The sequence below is a fragment of the Antechinus flavipes genome, chromosome 3 (assembly GCF_016432865.1).
Source record: "Antechinus flavipes isolate AdamAnt ecotype Samford, QLD, Australia chromosome 3, AdamAnt_v2, whole genome shotgun sequence".
NCBI classification, from domain to species: Eukaryota; Metazoa; Chordata; class Mammalia; order Dasyuromorphia; family Dasyuridae; genus Antechinus; species Antechinus flavipes.
Genome location: NC_067400.1, coordinates 435,915,090 through 435,934,926, shown reverse-complemented (window position 1 = coordinate 435,934,926; position 19,837 = coordinate 435,915,090). Strand labels below are relative to the sequence as shown.

General features: G+C 32.7%; 1 protein-coding gene across 9 annotated transcripts in view; it reads left to right on the top strand.

Annotated features, from left to right (window-relative positions):
* Positions 1 to 19,837, top strand: part of PKP4 (plakophilin 4) — a 220,850-nt gene that overhangs the window by 70,882 nt on the left and 130,131 nt on the right. For 7 of the 9 annotated variants that reach the window (XM_051986337.1, XM_051986338.1, XM_051986336.1 and 4 more), the window contains exon 2: positions 10,721 to 10,854. In XM_051986337.1, coding sequence (XP_051842297.1) covers positions 10,726 to 10,854 — 129 coding nt within the window. In that variant the 5' untranslated portion in view covers positions 10,721 to 10,725. Of the gene's footprint in view, positions 1 to 10,720; positions 10,855 to 10,980; positions 11,078 to 19,837 lie in introns of those variants that run through there. The other 2 variants (XM_051986339.1, XM_051986342.1) reach the window with 2 other exon arrangements.

Below are 19,837 nucleotides of genomic sequence, written 5' to 3'. Positions count from 1 at the left end.
AAAATGTTGGAAAAGCAAGTTTACTTTTATTTAAACAGCTGATTAGTTTCATACAATTTCTTAATGCCAAAACAATATAACACAACACTGAAGAGTTTCTTTTTTGAAATTGCTAATGGTTGAGCCAAAGCAATCTTTTCCCTGTTTTAATCAATAAGCATTTGTTAAACACTTACTTCTATCTCTGGCATTATGCCTAAGTCTTATTGGTAATAAAATGTCCTAAATAAATGAGTTTTTTCTCTCAAGGAGCTTTCTTTTGATGTCATACATGTTCACAGATAAGTAAATTTAATTTATTATTAAAATTAAAAGGCTTCTTTGGAAAGAGTAAAGAAAAACAACACTGGAAATTCAGAAAGGCTTCTCAAAGAGATCTTTCAAGTGATAGCAAAGGGTTTCAAGAGTAAGACTGAGAATATTAGGCTCCTATCTCTCCAAAAAAAACCTCACTTGATCCTGCCATCCTCACTTTGGCCCTTTGCAGTTAAACTCCTCAAAAAGACTTTAATAAGTGCCTCCATTTCTTTCTCATTATCTTTTAATAATGCCTTATAATCTGGTTTCCAACCTTATCATTCCAACAGAATTTCTCTTTCCAAAGTTAGAAATGTTCTCTCAATTGCCACATCTCATGATCTTTTCTCAATCTTGATTACTTTTGATGTCTCTGCAGCCTTTGACACTGTTGATCTCATTCTGCCCCTCAGTATTCTTTTTTCCTCTAGGTTTTCAGGACATTATTCTCTCCTGGTTCTACTAATCTAACCATTTCTCCCAGACCCTCGCCATCTGTCATTCTCCCTCTTCTCCCAAACCTTGCCAAGACCCAATTTCACCTTTGCCACATTTCTTGAACATGTATCCTTCTGTCTTTTGACACTGCTGTCACTCTAGTGCAGAGGTTCATCACCTCAAGACATCACTATGCCTTGTTTATTGCAATAACCTGCTTCAGGTCTCTTACTACTTCAATCCATTCAGCCGCAAAAGTGATTTTCCAAAAGCACAGGTCTGGTCATATTATCCCTGTACTTAGTAAACTCAAGTGGCTTCCTATTTCCTCCAGGTTTAAAAACAATGCTATGTTGAGTGTTCAAAAGCCTTCATAATTTAGCCTCTTCATGCTTTTTTAGTCTTTCACCTTTCTTCCTAATTTGTCGACCCAGTGAAACTGATCTTTTAGATGTCGCCAGAACAAGATACTCCATTTCTGGACTCTGGGCATAGTCTCTGTCTCCTAATATTGGAGTGTTCTCCCTCATCTCTACTTACTTGACTTACATGTTTTTTTTTTGTTTGTTTGTTTTTGTTTTTGTTTTTGTTTTTGTTTTTGTTTTTTTGCTGAGGCAATTGGGGTTAAGTGACTTGCCCTGGGTCACACAGCCAGGAAATGTTAAGTGTTTGAGACCAGATTTGAACTCAAGTCCTCCTGACTTCAGGGCTGGTGCTCCATCCACTGTGCCACATAGCTGACCCTTCATGTATTCTTAATGGGAAATTGAAAATGCAGTTCCACAGGCATGTTGGATAGAATTTGAAGTAGAGATTTAGGAGCCATCTTCTAGGACTACTACAACTATTGGTTTTCCCTTTTGCTTTTCAAATCAAGTCCAAACTATATAAAATGCCATTCGTTTTTAGGTATGAGGTTCTGAAGTTGATGGTGCTTTGCTGATGATAGATCTTGTTTACATAATTAAACCCTTCTAAAATTAGTCAGATATATTTTGTTGTAATGAAAATCATTGAAATATAGTAAATTATTGTATTTATGCTATTTACACAGTTGCTTTATATGTTCTTTTCCCAGTAGAACCTAACTGTGTTTTTGACTCTATTGTTAGCATTTAGTTAGCTTGATGCTTGACACATAGAAAGCTCTAATTGCATACTTTTGACTTATGCTATTGGTAGAATCAATCATTAATTAGAATCAAGGCCATGCCAAATAAAACTTTGTTGTAGTTGTTTTAATTTTAATAGGTAATTAATTGAGAAAGTCTCAGAAAGTCCTACTTTGTGTTTAAGCTTTATAGCTTAAAGCTACAACAAAACTTTAGCTATACTATGTATATAAATAACTTAGTTACTTTTTTATTCAGAGTCTTTATTATGCATTTAAATTTGTATCTTTTCAAATAAATCCTTGCTGACAATATTTTAAGAAACTATACATTTTGGCTTTTCCTATGCCAAATCCTGAGATTGGTGTGCGTCCTAAACTAATTTTGGTAATGCTTCTATTTCTAACAGATTTTAAAATATAACTGAGTTATATTTGCTACTTCTCAAATGTTGGAATAGATTCCATATGGTTCTAAGATTTTTTTTTTTTTTTACTTTTCAAGCACATTCTAGTTTCCTTGTATTTACTTCTTTCATTCTCTGTAAAGTTTCCAGCTTTATGAAAAATAAAACAACTTCATCTTTACTGTATAGTGACAAACATTTAGTAAATGTTTTATTATAGAGAATACAAAATTTTTTATTGGTTTTAATTTATCTTCTATCATCTTTTAAACCAGGGGTCCTCAAACTATGGCCCACAGGCCAGATACAGCAGCTGAGGACGATTATCCCCCTCACCCAGAGTTATGAAGTTTCTTTATTTAAAGGCTCACAAAACAAAAGTTTTTGTTTTTACTATAGTCCAGCCCTCCAACAGTCTGAGGGACAGTGAACTGGCCCCTATTTAAAAAGTTTGAGGACCTCTGTTTTAAACTAATTTTTTTATAACTATTTATCCTTTAATATTTGAAATATTGTTCCATTTTTGTTATTAGCCTGCCATTTAACACTTTTAAATATTTTCTTTTAACATTCAAGCATTGTTTCCTATGTTTTTAGTTACAAAATTCTAAAATTTCTAAATTCAAATTTTAAAAAAATAGTCACTCCCCAGCCTTAGTGCTGATACAGCCATGTTGATTAGTGATAAGCATATGATCCTAAAGAAATAGGCTGAATGCTTCCATTGTGTTCTCAACAGAGGATCACTAATCCGTATCTCAGTCTGAAGTCCATCCCACCTTACCAGAAGTTCCAGCTGAAGAAGTAGTTTTGAATGCCATTAGGTTAGTTTCATGTGACAAAGCAACTGATATTGATTCTCTTCCAGCTGAGATTTAAAATATGGGGGGCCTGGAAGGGGGTGAGGGGAAGTCCTCCATTGCTTATATAGAAACTGACTGGAATTTTCTGGATTATTTGATGAGGTGGTTATTCCCCAAGAGTTCGAGGATTCCTTCATTGATCATCTCTAAGTGTAAAGATAGTAGATTGTTCTGTGACAATCATGGGACTGGGGTGGGGGGAGAAGAAAAGGGAAGGGAGGAATGAAGAGAGTAGGGGGGTGTATCTTTTAGTCATTATTGGCAAGATAATATGTTTTCAGCCATGTTGTCAAATGCCTTCAATGGGGATGAGCATGGTATCAAGATCAGCTACCACATGGATGGTAAATTCTTCAACTTAAAAAGACTACAAGCCAAAACTAAAATGGAGGAGAATGTTGGTACATGGGTGTTGTTGTTGTTGTTGTTTTGGGGTGGGAGGGGGTGTTGTAAGGTGATTGTTAGTGCAGTCTCTGGAGCTGAGATGCTGAAAAATATGCTCAATTCTCTTCTGCATGTGCTAATTTTAGTTTAACAATTAACACTAAGACAACAAGTACTCCATCAGTCAGCACCACACCATTCATATATGGAACCATCAAGTACAGCAAATGAAGAAGTTTTGGGTGCTGCCAAGATAAATGAACTTATATAATTTAGATAACTTAGTATATAAGTATACTTTCTAGGATTATACACAGTAATAATGATGTTGATGTACACATTGTCAGAGCTAGCCCAGTGTTTGAGAAAGTGTGAGAGAAAAAAAGGTATTAGATGGACTAACAAACTGGAAGTCTTCAGAGCTGCTCTGCTGACCTCATTGTTGTATATCTGTGAAACTGGATAGTATACAAGCTTCCTGATATAAAACCCCACTTATAATATTATTATAATACATTATTTACACATATGCTGAATATTGCATATCAATCCATTTGGCTTTTCAAGATGAATTCTTAGGGGTTTTTTTAGTACTCATGGATTTCAGTGAAGAGATTCTGTAGTATTACATGGTTCGATAAAATTGATACTCTGCAAAGGAATAGCATCTATCTGCAGAATTTTATCATCTTTAGGAAATATCTTTTATTTGGTTTTTTTATAGGATATCTTCCAGGGCAGTGATGTACTACTTTAGTAATTAGCAGAATAGAATGCTAACATGTAATAGAAAGTAAATTCTTATATGTTGATGGATACATTTCTATTTTTACTTGGCCTTACTAATAATAAAGGTATTGAACAAAATTTTTTTTTTGGTTTTATCTGTTAAAGACTTAAAAAATTTGGGGGTATCAAATTTTTTTTTCTGCCATCTACCTCTCCATCTTTACTGGAAAAAGAAAGGAAGGAAGGAAAAGAAAGAAAGAATTCTTTATTATTGTTCTATAAGAAACAATCAGCAGGATGATTTCAGAGAAGCCTGGGGAGACTTACATGAACTGATGCTAAGTGAAATTATCAGAACCAGGAGATCATTGAACACAGGAATAACAAGATTATATGATGATCAATAATGATGAATGGGGTTCTTTCCAACAATGAGATGATTCAGATCAGTTCCAGTAGTCTTGTAATGAAAAGAACTATCAATACCTAGAGAAAGGACTGTGGGAACTGAGTGTGGACATAATATTTTTGTTCCTTCTGTTAACTGTTTGCTTGCATTTTGTTTTCTTTCTCCGTTTTTTTTTCCTTCTTGATCCAATTTTTTTTTGTGCAGCAAGTTAACTATATAAATATGTGTAAATATATTGGATTTAACATATATTTTAATATGTTTAACATATATTCCCTGCCATCTAGGGGAAGGGGAGGGGAAAGGAAGGGAAAATTTGGAATACAAAGTTTTGCAAGGATCAATGTTGAAAAATTACTCATTCATATATATTTTGCAAATAAAAAGCTTTAATTAAAAAAATCTTTTTTCATACATAGTCAAGCAAAACAAATATGTACATTGGCCAAAAAAAAGTATATTTATTTACCTCATTCTGATAATTAAGTATCTAAAGATATACAATGATTTTTGTCATATGGGATCTGCCATTATATGTATATGTGAGTGAGAAATGTATAAAATTTTTGGAGGGCCAATTTTTTTTTATAAGGTGTATATAGCTCTTGGTAAAGAGTTTACTCTGTCAATTCAAATAAACGCTTTCTTTATAGTTTATTTTTTAATTTTCAGTAGCATTTTATTTTTTCAAATATAGGTAAAGATAGTTTTGAACATTCATTTTTTGTAAAACTATGTGTTCAGAATTTTTCTTCCTCCTTTCCTTATCTCCCCCTTCCCCAGAACAGCAAATAATCTGATATAGGTTAAATATGTTCAATTCTTATAAAACATATTTCCATATTTGTCATGTTGTAAAGAATAATCAGACCAAAAGGGAAAGAAAAAACAGAAAAAGGTGAAAATACTATGCTCCAATATATAGTCAGATTCTTTGGTTTTCTCTCAGGGTGTGGTTGTCATTTTTCATCCCAGGAATTGCTTTGAGTCAAGGCCTTGATTGCCCTCTTGAGAAGAGCCAAGTTCATCTTGGTTAATTATCACAAAATCTTCTTGTTGCTGTAGACAGTGTTCTCTTGGTTCTGCTCACTTTACTCAGCATCAGTTCATGTAAATCTTTGCAGTTTTTTTCTAAAATCACTTTGCTCATCATTTCTTATAGAATAATAATATTCCATTACTTCATATACCATAACTTATTCAGTCATTCCCCAATCTGATGGGCATCCATTCATTTTACAATTCCTTGCCACTACAAAAAGGGCTGCCACAAACAGTTTTACAATGCGGCATTTGAGAAAGAGTTCAAATCAAGGTAGCAGTCCCCTATCTGTCTCCTCTCTTTTCCTCTCCCGCCCTTCCTTGATAAAAATTGAACTTGAAACCTGTTGTTAACAGACTGAAAAAGGAACTACATTTTGGAGAATATGAGAACAAAATACAATGTACAATGAAAAAAGTACTATGATAGCCCAAGGGAGACCCAAAAGGACAATCTCTGACATAATGAGTAACTTCATCTGAAACAAAGAGAACCAAAGAGGAGAAATGTCTTGACCATAAAAATTACAAAAATGGTTGAAAAAAACAAGGCAAGAGGTGAAAAATGAAGTTAGAATTATAAAGTAAAATTTTGGGGGAAAGAAAAATTAGAAAGAAAATAAATAACTGAGAAGAGAGAAAATCTTATCCAATAGACTGTGAAGGAAATCTTATTCAATACAAACTCAGAGAATCCTTGAGACAGAAAAATGATATGATAAACTCATACAAAAGAGGATAGTAGCTGATCCTGAACATTTACATGACATTAAAATGAGAACATTTTATTATGCTTTAGATAGATTTTTAAAAGGAGGTATAAGCAAGATCTCAGCCAAGGTGGCAATAAAAGTAGAGATGATTAAAAAGATATAAGCAAAGGTTTATTCCTGAATCTCAGGGACTATATCATCCTGAATATCTCAGTAACAACACTCAATAACTCAAGAAAGCCAGAGCAAGAGTTCAAAAGGACACAACATGTCTCAAGTATAGTCCATCCATTATTTGCAAAAGTAAGTATACCTGGCCCTAATAAAAAGTCCAGTGTTAAGAAATAAGCTTAGAAGAATTAGCAAAAAACAAAAGTTATTAATAGTGGCAGGGACATGTAAACACAAACCTAGAAAAAAAGAGAAAGTCATTCACAATTACTCTCATTTCCCTTACTCTCATTTCTGAACTCTCTAGTCTGACCTTTGACTTCATATTTCAAATGAAACTCCCCTCTCCAAAGTTATTAATTATCTTCTAATCGAAACTTTTAATGTATTGTATAAGAATATAGCTGTAAAATGCCTTATGGAAGTAGATCTAAATTATTAGAAAAATATTAATTTTTCATACATGGACTGAATTAATATGATAAAAATGACTATATAAGTTTGCTTTTTTTTTTTTAATGCATTGCCAATCAGATTACTGAAGTGTGATTTTCATGTAGCTAGAAAAAAATAATGAATCTGGAGGAGCTAATGGCAAAAATCTCACAAAAAATTACCAAAAAAGAAAAAAATAGAAAGGAAAGGGACTTGGCAATACCAACTTTAAAATTGTACTATAAAGCAGTAGTCATCAAAATTACAGCAACATTTTTTGTTAAAATAGATATCAATTAGGGGAATAGATTAAGTAAGAATATATGGATGGAATTCAATCTAATAGCCTAATAGCGTGTGTAAAGCCAAAGACTCCAAAAGTGGGATAAATTTGGGAATTTGAAATGTAGTTTGGCAGAAATTAGGTTTAGATCAATACTTCACACAATATGCAAAGATTGGCTCCAAATGGATCATGTGACTTATACTTGAGATCCTGAATTTGATTTTTAAAATAATTGTTAATTTTCAATATAATTAGTTTCTTTTATAATATTCTATATTTTATGCTTTCAAAAAAATCTCAAGAAAGTTTTTATATTTTTATGTTTACTAGACTGTCATAGAAGTCTATAACCAAGAAAAAGTTAAGAATCCCTTAAGGGGAAAAGTTTGCTTAAGGATCTGTGGATAAGGGAAGAACTTATATTCAAACAAGAAGTAGAAAAAATTAAGAGAAGAAAAAATAATTTCGATTATACAAAATCAAAAAGATTTTATACAAACAAAACCAATATAAAGTTAGAAAGGGGATGGGTAAAGGAGAGGAAAGTATTTTTGGTGCATTTCTTGTTTCCAAGATAAAAAAAAGTTATTCAAATAAATGAGTCATTCCCAGTAGATACATGATCAAAAGATATAAATATGGAGTTCTCATAGAAAAAAAAATCCAAATTATCATTAACCTAATTTTCAAAAATGTTTCAAATTACTAATATTAGAAAAATGTAAGTTAAAATAATCTGAGATTCTATTTCAACCCCATCAAATTAGCAGAGATTACAAGAGAGACAGTAAGTGTGGGAAAGCAAACATGCTAGTATACTGTGAATTTTTTCAGCCACTCGGGAAAGCAATTTTAAATTGTGCCTCCAAAGTTACTGAACTGTGTATTGCCCTTTGCCCCGTTTGCATAATTTCCAAAGAAACGAAAGAATAAAAAGATGCAGTTATACAAAAAAGTATTCGTAATACCTTTTTGTGATAACTAACTATAAACTTAAAGGAATTCTCATTATTTTGGGATGCGTAAAAAATATTACAGTATTGCTGTTGAGCTGTAAGAAATGATAAAAGTGATGAGTCAGAAAAACCTGGGTGACTTATATGAACTGATGCAGTGTATAGTGCAGTAAAATAACATTGTAAAGACAGATTTGAAAGATTTATAAACTCTGATCAGTGTGGTAAGCAACCATGATTCCAGAGCTGATTATTCAAAGAAATTCAAATATTCAAAGATATTCAAAGAAAGGAGTGATGGATTTAAGATGTATAATGAGACATTTGGATTGAGTGTGAAAATCTGTTTTACGTTATTATAATATTTATTAAAAGGTTTGTGTTTTTAGTTTTTTTTGATACTTCTATACATATGATATCTTTGCATTAGTTACTCATTTATGACATTATTAACATTGTGTTTTATTAGAACTGATTTAATACTGCTAGCTTGAGTATATCTATTGTCTTGTTCTGCAGTTTACATAATGTTCAGTCTGTTCATTGAGATGAGAAACGTCTTGTACATATCTTATATTTGTATTGTAATTAAATGACATTCCTTTTCCAGCCCTCCACCAAAGAAACTTTGTACAGTTTTAAGGACATGGTTGATTTTTGATAGATATAAAGAAGTTATTCAGTATTGTAATAAAAGGCTGTATTTTTCTTAACCGCATAATTCTTTGGCTTTTATACTTTAAGGAAAAGGTTATATTTATCCATTAATTTTCTTTGGCTTATTCTCAAAGCTTATTATCATTACTTTATCAGTGAAGTTTCCTTCCCAGTCCCCTTTCAAATTCCTTTTATGAAAATTTTCAAAATTCAATCTTAACAATTTTTCTTGTTTTAGTTCCTAACAATTTACTTTAGGCATTTACATTTTTTTTAATTATTGATTTATTTTTATGTACTAATATTTCTTGTTTTTTCTATCAATCGTCAGTTAAAGATGTGTATTGTTAATTTTTTTCCATTTCACATTGTTTCTCTTCATAGATCTTAACTGTCTTAAAAGCACATTTGTATTCTATTTTGTATGCTGTATTTCCCATTAGATATACTCCCTTTTCTTAATCAAAATACAAATAAAATTTGTCTGTAAACCACTCTTCCCTTCCTTTTTATTCAACACTTTGAGGTTACAGTTAAACATTTTTGTTAGCTTTTTCTGTTAAATAAATATTGATTTATGAAAATCAGACATTGAGTTAATTAGACAGTTGATTCATTGATATTATTAAAGAATAATGGATCTGAATAATGGAATGTAGCTTAATTTTCAGCTCTGAATTTTTGAAATATTATTGTACTTTTAGCAAAATTAACAGGGAATAGATGTGTTTAACAATAAGAAGCCGAGTTTTGCCTCTTTTTGTAGGTAAAAGTATGAAGTACTTAATGTAGGAAGATTTATTAGTCTACTTAATCTTGTTGGCTCTGTCACTTGTTGTAGAGGCATGTAAGACTATCTCCGTTTTCTGTTTAGCTTATTCCAGAGTTTAACACTAGAAAGGACTAAGAAGTTTTTCTCTTTTCCATTCATGCCAATTTAGTTTTTCCTACCTGTAATATGTTAAGATTGACATTTTTTGTTCCTTAGGGTGTCAAATGTAGTCATCCTGCTTTAACTTAAAAGACTAGCATCATTAGTATCAAATATGAGCCTGAAATATATTCTAATAATTCATCCTACATCTTTGTATGTCAAATCATGTTTGTCCAGAAGAAGTCAAATGCCAGTGACAATTCTAACTTCTTTTTCTTGTTTTTGTTCTTTGTATTCTAGGAACAAAGTCTTAAATGTCCTTTAGTGAACATTTAATGATAATGTACAATTTTTTTTTTTAATTCTGCTTTCCTATCGCCCATCCCATCCTATCACCCTAACCATATACTTTGCAATTTGATTATTCTGTGAGCATCTTATTTGGTTGATGCCACAGAATAGATATGTTAACTTGTCTTATATGTAATTTACTTGTTGGACATTGCTAACCTTCAGTTTAAAAAATGAGAATTAGAAAATTTCTAATCATGAACTGCCTTAAATTTTACTGACAAAAATTTCTTCCTTTTTGTTGTTCATCTTGTACTATAAAATATTATACTATTTTCCACTTGCCTTTTTTAAGATATTAAAATATGTTTAAAGAATGCCTTTTTTTTATCTTTAGTAATTCCCCTTTAGTATTAACATGTTTCTTATTTATATACATATTAAATAAATGAATTTTTCTTGATTAATAGGTAAGGTATAGTTTTTGGTTATCAGAATTTCTTTTGTTTGCCCTTTTTTTAATGTTAATTTTTTAAAAAATATTTTGTGTTTAAGCCCATAAAATGTTTGAGAAACAGTCCTTGATTTCTAAATTAAAGTGATGCTTCAGCACTAGTAGCTAAGAGTGTTTGTTAACTCATTGACTGCTTGGTTGCAGGAGGAATGCCAGCTCCTGAGCAGACCCCCTTGGTGGAAGAGGGGCTGCAACAGACCAGTCAGGAAACCTCCACAGACCCAGGCATGGAACCAGAAACCACAGCCACTACTATTCTTGCCTCTGTGAAGGAGCAGGTACTTTACCATCCTCTTTTATTAATTATTTTTTAAAAGATTAATTTTTTTTAGTAATTTAAAAGTTAATCTCTGGATGTGCTTTAAATTTTTTTCCTTGACCCATTCACATTTTCTGATTATAAGGTATTTACATCCCTGAATACATTGGGATGACTGAAATGTAGACCTCCTCAAGGTTCAAGTCAGAATTTGACCATGCAGGATACTTATACATCTGCAAGTAAGGAAACACACATATTTATATATATGGTAATTGGTGTCTTTGTTTGCTATGCATTGCATATTGTTTGCATGCACTAAAATATTTGTATAGCAGACCTGAAATGCTGGTTTTTCATATCAGTGCTCTGGCAATTTTGTGACTTTAAGACTTTTAAAGATTTTTTTTTTCACATTGCCTAGACATCCAGGGCTATCCACTCACTTGTAGACAAAGGCTGTATTTGTTGTGTTTGTGTGAATCAAAGCATATTCATTTTGTGAGCTGATGTTTTATAGTTTGTAAAACCTGTGCAAGTTTGCTTTAATGTCATGTTTTATGTTGACTTTGAAAGAATTAATGCTATTTCTCTTATGCAAAAGTATTTTGCTATTATAAGATACTATGTGTTTTGATTTGAGAAATTGAATTTTCCAAATTTAGTACCTTGATATTTTGCAGCAGAATTAGGAAAGTATAAATTTTAAATTTTCCTAATCTTGTTCCAAATACAAAAATCTTAGGGAGATTCTAATGGATATTTGACGGGCAAATCTATTAAGAATTAAATCCCTAAACTTGAAAGCCACAATGAGTAATTTTTGATAAACTGCTAGTTTTTTCCTTTCTTAAACTGATAAAGACCCTAAAAACTGTATCTTATATGTTTTTCTTAGCAAACTAATATCTAGAGTTGAACAGATGATAGTTGAAAAATGATAATTTGAGGTTAATTATTTTAGTGCATGTTAAACTAAGTTCTGTGCCTTTAATGAATGTTTCACTATTCCATCTCAGATCTGATAATGATATTGTACTTATCTTTCTTGAAGTTAAATGATTCCACAATTTAAAAAAATTTAGCATACAGTTAGACTGTCTTCTTTCCTTAAAATTAGAGGCCAAACTATTCTGAGATCTAAGGTTTAGAGAAAATATGAGAAAATTGCAGAGATTTCTTTATTTGCTTCAGCAAATAGTTAATTTAATAACTACCATGGCAGAGATATTTAATATGTATGTAATTTGTACTTATTGGCTGTTGATATAAAGATATTTTAACACAGATCCTTTAAGTCATTTATAGAATAATCTGGAAAAGAAAAAGTTAACTATACAAATAATGGTAAAAAATAAAAGGATAACTACAGAAGATGGTAATATAAATCCTAAGAAGAAACTCATGAAAAGTTAGCTTTGACAAGCTGAGGATCATTTTTTCTTGTAGTAGCATCATCAAGGAGTTGATAGCTGATTTGGGCTTTGTTCCTTTCAGATTGCAGATAGGGTCCTAGAGAATGCATTCCAGGCAGGGGGAGGAATTAAAATGGACTGGTTTGGTTCCCATATAAGGTCTGAGATGATTCTGGAAAGGTAGTTTTGAGCCTTAAAAAACTTTTAAGCTTAAGTTCTAGAATTTATATTTTTTGGAAGACTATGAGAATCCATTAAGAGCTTTTGGGTAAATAAGTATCATAATCAGAGTAGTACATTAGGATTACTATTTGGAGAAGCTTTGTGGAAAATGGATTAGAAAGGTGATAAAACTAAAGTCAAGACCAATTAGGAGATCATGGTAATAATAGAGGCAGTCATCAGTCAGCAAGTATTTATTATCTGTATATGTTAGGCCCCCATGCTTATTGCTGAGGATATAAAAAAAGGAATCTAATAATTTCCGTTTTCACTTTGCTTGTATCCTAATGGAGGAAAAAAATAAGTGCATGTGAAAATATCTCCTGCCTGAATATAAAGTTAATAAATACAAAAATATATGAAGAAGTTAAATATAAAGTAAATTGGAAGGAGAGTACTTGTGGTTGGGAGAATCAGAAAAGGCAGAAACTGGAGCTGAGCTTCATTGTGAAAGCAGTAGACTCTGAGGTGGAGATTAGGAAGTAGTTCCATTTTACAAGACTGAAGATGATGTGTCACATGCAAGGAACTAGAAGAAGGCTAACTCAACTGGATTTCATATTATAGGAGTAAAAAGAATATCTAATGAGGCTGGAAAGTTTAGTTGGACTCAAAAGTTACAATAAATGTTGTTGAAGTTGTAGAAGTAGGAAGATAATGGCAAGTGATTGGACATGTGAAATTAGAGAGAATGAGAAATTTAGAATAATTAGGAGATTACAAACCAGAGAGGCTGGAAAGTTCACGGTAGCTTCAGCATCAATATGACAGTTTTGAAGAAGGATAATTTAGAGGGAAAGATACTAAATTTACTAAAAATTCTAAATTTAAGATGCCTCTGGGACACACAATTTGAAATGTCTAAAGGGCAAGTGTGTTAAGATCCTCTAATATAGGTAGGGAACATTTTATGGATTTTGAGAAGGAATAGTTCAAAAAAGAGGAAAACCCAAGAAAAAGTAAGTATCACAAAAAGCAAGGAGTGAGGATCTAGGAAGAGAGGAAGGTCAGCAATGTCAGGTTAAAAAAGAATAGGATCAGAAAAGACCAAGGTATTTGGCAAGTTAGTAAATTTTTTAAGACCCCAATTTCATTTTGTGATGAGATAAGAAACCAGATTACAAAGGAGAGAGGGGAAGGGGAATAGACACATCAGTGTTGATAAATATTTTTAGGAACCTGGCTGACAAAGTATGCAATAAGGTAATTGCTGGAGGTGCAGGGGATAGAGTTAAAGTAGAGTTTTGTTTTGGTTTAATAAGATGAAGAGATTTGGGCATGCTAAGTAAGCGTATTAAGGAAAGAACCAATTAATAGTAATAGGTCAAAGATTCTAGAAAGAAGGGATAATTGAGGATGTAATCTTCTGGATAACAACAGAAGTGGTGTGATCACATACTTATATAGAGAAGTTGACCTTTGTAGGAAAAGAACCAAGTTGTTGTCAGAGACTGAAGTTAAAAGAATAGTATGATTTACAGAAAGTAACAAAAGGGAGAAGAAAGACCTTATGTAAAAGGGTCTCCTTTTTTCCAGTGAAATTAAGTTGCAAGATCTTCAAGAGAGAGGAAGGATGAAGCTCAGTAGAGATTCTATGGAAAGGGACTTAGAAAATTCATTAGGGAGAAATAAAAGGACTGCCTTTCTATGGAAAGGGCCAGGTTAATGTTGGGTGACATGAATTTGTAATGCATCTAATCAATATAGTTATAAGATTTCCTCTAACTTCAGTAAACAATTTATGAGTAGTCATGTCATAGGCATCCTATCCTGGCTCAAGCAAGTTCCTTGTAAAAGTTTAGTATTGGAATGAAATAAGACACTTACTGGTCATAAGCTAGCATAAAGAAGTTTAGTTGCAAAAGAAAAGATATTCAACAAGGATACTTGCGAAGACTGAGTTAGCACCTTGGATACCTTAGAATCAGCCAGAGTCAGGGTAAGCAAAAGTCCTTGGTCTTTATTCTTGGTCTTTAGGGGTAGAAGTGAATTGGATGGACGCAAGATCCTCTGAAAGTGGAAAGTGACTCTGGCTTGTCTTACTCCACCCCCTAATCCTTCTCACAATTCTCTGTATACAGCAAAAAATTAAACTAGCACAGAATGGTGGGAAGGGCCATTTTCTAAGCATATGCTAATAGAGTATTGGCCAATCGGTAATTAGCGACTAAATTTGCTGACCTCAGTGCTTCAACTCAGAGTTTCAGCCCTTTAGAGATACTGCAGCACTTAACTCATATTGACCTCTGTTGGTTTCTATTCAGAAAAAAATCATTTTCGGACATAGTGTGATGATTTGCATGGTCTTAAGACATCCTCTATCAAACTGAAGGTTCCCATCACCTTGCAATGGCATTTTATGACTTTAGGTGATCACAAAGCTATATTGATGAATAATCGATGGTCTCTGGGCCAATCAGGTCTTGCAAATAGCTTTTTTTTGCCTTTTAGTGAACAAACAATCCTAATATGATGGGAAATTGGGAGACCTTGGCAAAAAAAAAAAATTATCCTATTTATTCTGATATCTTTGTGGTAAGATCCTAAAGATCTTTTAGAAATGAATTAAAGGTTTTTGTTAATCCTACTCTTGTGGTTGCAATGAACTTTGCAGAGACAATGAAAAGAGAAAAAAATATTAAAAAGATAACAAAAGAGAAAACAGAATTTTAAAGACTACTCAGACGAATGACTAAAATATGGAGGAAAATGAAGATCACAAATTTTTACAATTCCAAAAGACTGGTGATAAAATTTGCTACTCATATCGTAACAGAGAGGTGAACTTAGAATAAAGAATGAGGCATACTTTTTTTTTTGACATGGTGAATATTGGAATTTATTTTGCCTCTGTATATTTATTATTACTAAGGTTTATTTTTCTTCTTTTTTTCAATGTTGGGGGTGAGGGTGAATAAAAGGAAAGGGGGAAAAAAGAAATGGGATAAAGAGGGAAAATTGTTAATTAAAATTAATTTAATTATTTAAAATCCTAGTTTTTGCATCCCTTCTACAGAAAGACAAAATCCCATATCACAATGATGCCAAATTGACATGAGATGATCATTGATGAATAAGAGAAACACCAGAACATCAGGTTCATAGCACAGCACACTTCAGACACTGTCAAAGATTCTCTTTTTTGGATCAGGATCAATTGTAGTAAAATAGCTAAACAGTCATAAGCCTCTTATCCATTGCCTGTTCCAGAATATGAAAAAATGACAGCAACATTTATATAGCACTTACTATGTGCCAAACACTGGTAAATGTGTTACAATGATAATCTCATTTGATAATGATGTTCTCCATTAGGTATTCCTTACTTCATCTGCCCAAATCTTTAAGCCTCAATAAAAAGATGAAACCCTTTAGAGACTTTTGCAGAGAACCTGCCACTTGCACCCATAGGGACTGGATAAGAACTATTCCTTGTATCACCCAGACGCTAAGGAGTATTCATCAGCTTGGGGATTCCCTATTTTTTTTTTTTAAGTGAACACACATTTATCTTCCCTATTATATTAGAAAGGACAGCACCTCCCAACAATGCTTGGTCCCTCAAATTCTTTCTGGGAAGGAGTTGCAGAAACTATTCCAGAGGAAAAGCAGCCTGCCAGTTAAGGGAGATAGGAGTTAGAATTAAAGTTATTTTCTCAAAATATTGAGAAAAGGGATATTGATCTAGAGAATCAAGGGTCCAGACCCTGGTGAAGGAATAAGAAAGAGCTAATGAAAGTCAGGTGGAACAATATTCAAAAACATACCATTCTTTATGGACAAGTCTTCTTGAAAACTGGATCCAAAGAATTGCTGATCTGGAGAACCCTGACTCTTTGTAAAACGGTGCCATTGATTCATCATAGACATGAGTTCTGGGAGGTTCTAATGTTACAGTTCTAGATTGCCAGGGGCAAAATTCTTGCCTTTAAATGGAGGGAAAATACCAATTGGCCAGCTGGGAAGGGTTAAGAGTCATTTGGATAATAAGGAATTCTATATGGCTGCAATTACAGAGATCACTCCCAGCACCATAGAGGATCACAACTCCTATATCCACCTTGACAATGAGCCTCCTCTGCCATTTTTATAATTGTTCCAACTTGGTTGTTTAATTGAACAAAGCATATGATGGATGCTAGCGTACCCCACAAATAAAATGGTGTACAATGGGAGACATCAACAAAGTGTCTCCATTCTTCCTAGTCTTAGAGGAAAAATCCCCTGATTATCTGATCCTGTGTTCTTCAAACCCCAGACCACATAGCCGGATCCATGTTCACCATTCAAAAGTCAATGTAAAGTACTTCTGAAACTTATTTGTGGATTTGGACTTCAACAACCACTAATCTGGTAATAGAGGATTATCCTAGGGCATGGGGTCTTGAGAAATTCTCCCAGTGGACTGAGCTGCAGGCTACAATGCTGCCATGAAAAAGCCTTGAAAGAAGGAATGAAAAAATGAGCCAGGCCCTTATAGATAGACCACCACTGGGTTAGTAGAGCAAGCAGAGGTTCAGAGCTTGAAATGAAGACCTCACCCTTTGCCGTAATCACAGCTTCTTTGGAAAGTCCCAGGTGAGCATTTCTTTTTAATGATAAAGCCCTTTTGTTCTGTGCCTTGCTCATCAATTGATCTAACGTGATCTTTTCATTAACTAGTTCCCAATAACAGGTGAATAGTTGCTTTTCAGAAGTGGTATGGTGCTTAACCATCTGAAGAGCTTGCAGCTTCAGAAGCCTGACAGCTGCTTATTCTTTCTACCCCTGTGTGCTTGCCAAAAGCTTAACATAATCAGGTTTTTATGTGTAGAGGTCTCCAGAAATTTAAGCCTTGCAGAGACATAAAGGTACAATTAGAGAGACTGTTGTAATACCTATTACATTATATTTTTATATTATTTATGACTGTATCCTGCATGGATCCTACCAGAGCAGAAGAGAAAAAAAAAATTTGCAACTGACTTAGTAAATAGGGGGCACTGTGATATGTGGTTAGGGAATGTAGAATCTCCAGAACTACAAAATATGAGTAAGTCCCATTTTAGATTCCCCCAAGTAGAAGAGTAATATGAGGAAATATAATACTAGGAGGTTACAGTTAGGGGAATGTCAGAGTTTCTAATTAGAGAAGTGAACAGTTTGGGGTAATGGAAAAATCTAGTGGAAGAACCATCCTTATGTGTGTACGTCACAATAGCTTAAAAGCAGGAGAAAAAGATTCAGTAGCTGGAGATAGCTCAAAACAGCCTGCAAGAAATTTCCAATGTGTGCATTTATACCTTAAAAAGTGGAAAATCCTACAGATCATAGCTTGGTTTATTATTTTGTTGGTTTCTGGAATTAAGAAAGTGATGAAGAAAATGTTAATAATGCAGACTAAACTTAAAAGGGTGTTGTAACATACTTTTTCTTTTTCTGGTGAACTGCTTGTTAAACATGACCTTTGCTCATGACTGTTAAGGAAGTTGAGGAAATATAAGGTTAGGGAATTTGAGGAGACAAGAAAATGGTGAGTTTGATGCTGAAATTGAGAAGAATTATTTTAGGAGTGGTTATTCTGTAGTTATAAAAAATACTGATTTGAGTGGATTTCAAAGTGGGAAAGGTTCTTGAATTTAAGGGGCTTAGTAAATGTTGATTTATGTTGACTTGACTTTACTTGAAGACAACTTCATTGGACTGAAGGATTCAAGTAAAAGAAGTCAGTGAAAGGGAACTGATGGCCAAGTACAGATCACTTTGGGGAGTGAAAGAGAAGAGAGAAAAAAATAATAGCTTTAAAGAACTGCTGTTACACGTGGGATATTATGGATGGGTGAGATCTGAGTATACTTAGTGTCAGGAAATGAGAATTTAGTAGAGAAGAACCTTACATTTTCACAGAGATTAAAAGGCTTATTATCCTTTCAAAAAAAGTCTCTTTTATCAATTAGAAGTCACTGTTAATTGATAGTGCTTTAAGGATGGTAGTATGGGCCAAATGTATTTATAACTTTGTATAAAACTATTATATAAAGAATGTTGGTACTTTTTTTAGAACTATAGATAGCTTGTCCTTCAGTTTCTGTCAATTTTCTTCTTTGGGCCATCTAATTTCAAACGGGGGGACTTCCTTTCAGTATCTTATGCACCATTGCATAGATGACATTGGAACACATAACCAGTGAAAATATTCATACAAGCCTTATTTATCTTGGGTACTATTGCCTTCAGGGTGACAAGTAATCCTTAGTAAACTCTTTCTTAATTCAGAGTAACATAGCAAACTTGTAAGAATTCCCAAAGTAGAATTATAGCTCGTTATCATATCAACACACCACTAGCAGTATGAGGCTAAAAAATTAGTCTGCTGGACCTTTTAAAATTTATATATCTTATATAGAAAATTAAAATTAAAATCTATAGAAAATAGAAAATTAAAATAAGAATGATATTAATTGATTTCTTAGTATTTTTAGCAGTTATATTCTAAATATGTTTTTGATAAAATAGCAACTTTGATTCCTATTATTAAACATATCTAAGACAAGAATAGATATTTTTGTGCTCTTGCTAGATTTAATTAATCTATGGATGTCTTTATCATTTATTTATACCACAAAAGAATATATCTGAAGCTTTACTTCTACCTTGAGGAATGTGAGAATATTATGGCCATATTCTTAGATACATCCTGAAGTTACATATTAAGGAATTCATCCAAAACCCTGAAGTATGATCATTCAACTTAAGAAACTAGACTCATTCTAAATAAATCAGTGTCTCTTCCATATGGGCCTCATGGAACCAAACTATCTAACTCTCAGTGGAGTGAATGTATTCCTTGAAATTGTTCTTTATGATATTATAAGTAGGATAATATATATTGTGTATATGTATACATATACATACAATACACACACACACACACACACATATACAAATAACTAGAAATAAATGACCCAAATTCTGAAAAATATTTTATTTCAAGTTATTATTCGTAGTGTAATCTTGAGTTTTAGGTTATAATAGCACAAAAATGTTAATAGCCAGTGTATTAAAGCCTCTATATTCTAAGCTCATTTTGTAATTATTTAAACTGATGTTCTGAACTTTAAAAGAGTTATAAATGTATTTCAATAGAATTGGTTTCTTTTGTAATTCTATGTATTTTATTTACATTTCAAGTATTTTGAAGAGTCCATAGGCTTTACCAGACTGTCCTGGAATTGGGATTTGGGTCCATGACACAAAATAGATTAAAAGCTCTTGCTTTAGACAAAAATTTTTCTTTGTATCATATCAGTCATTTTTGGATGCAAATAATAAGTCCCCCCCAAAAAAAAATTAATTTCTTGGACCTTGTACAGAAAATATAGCTCC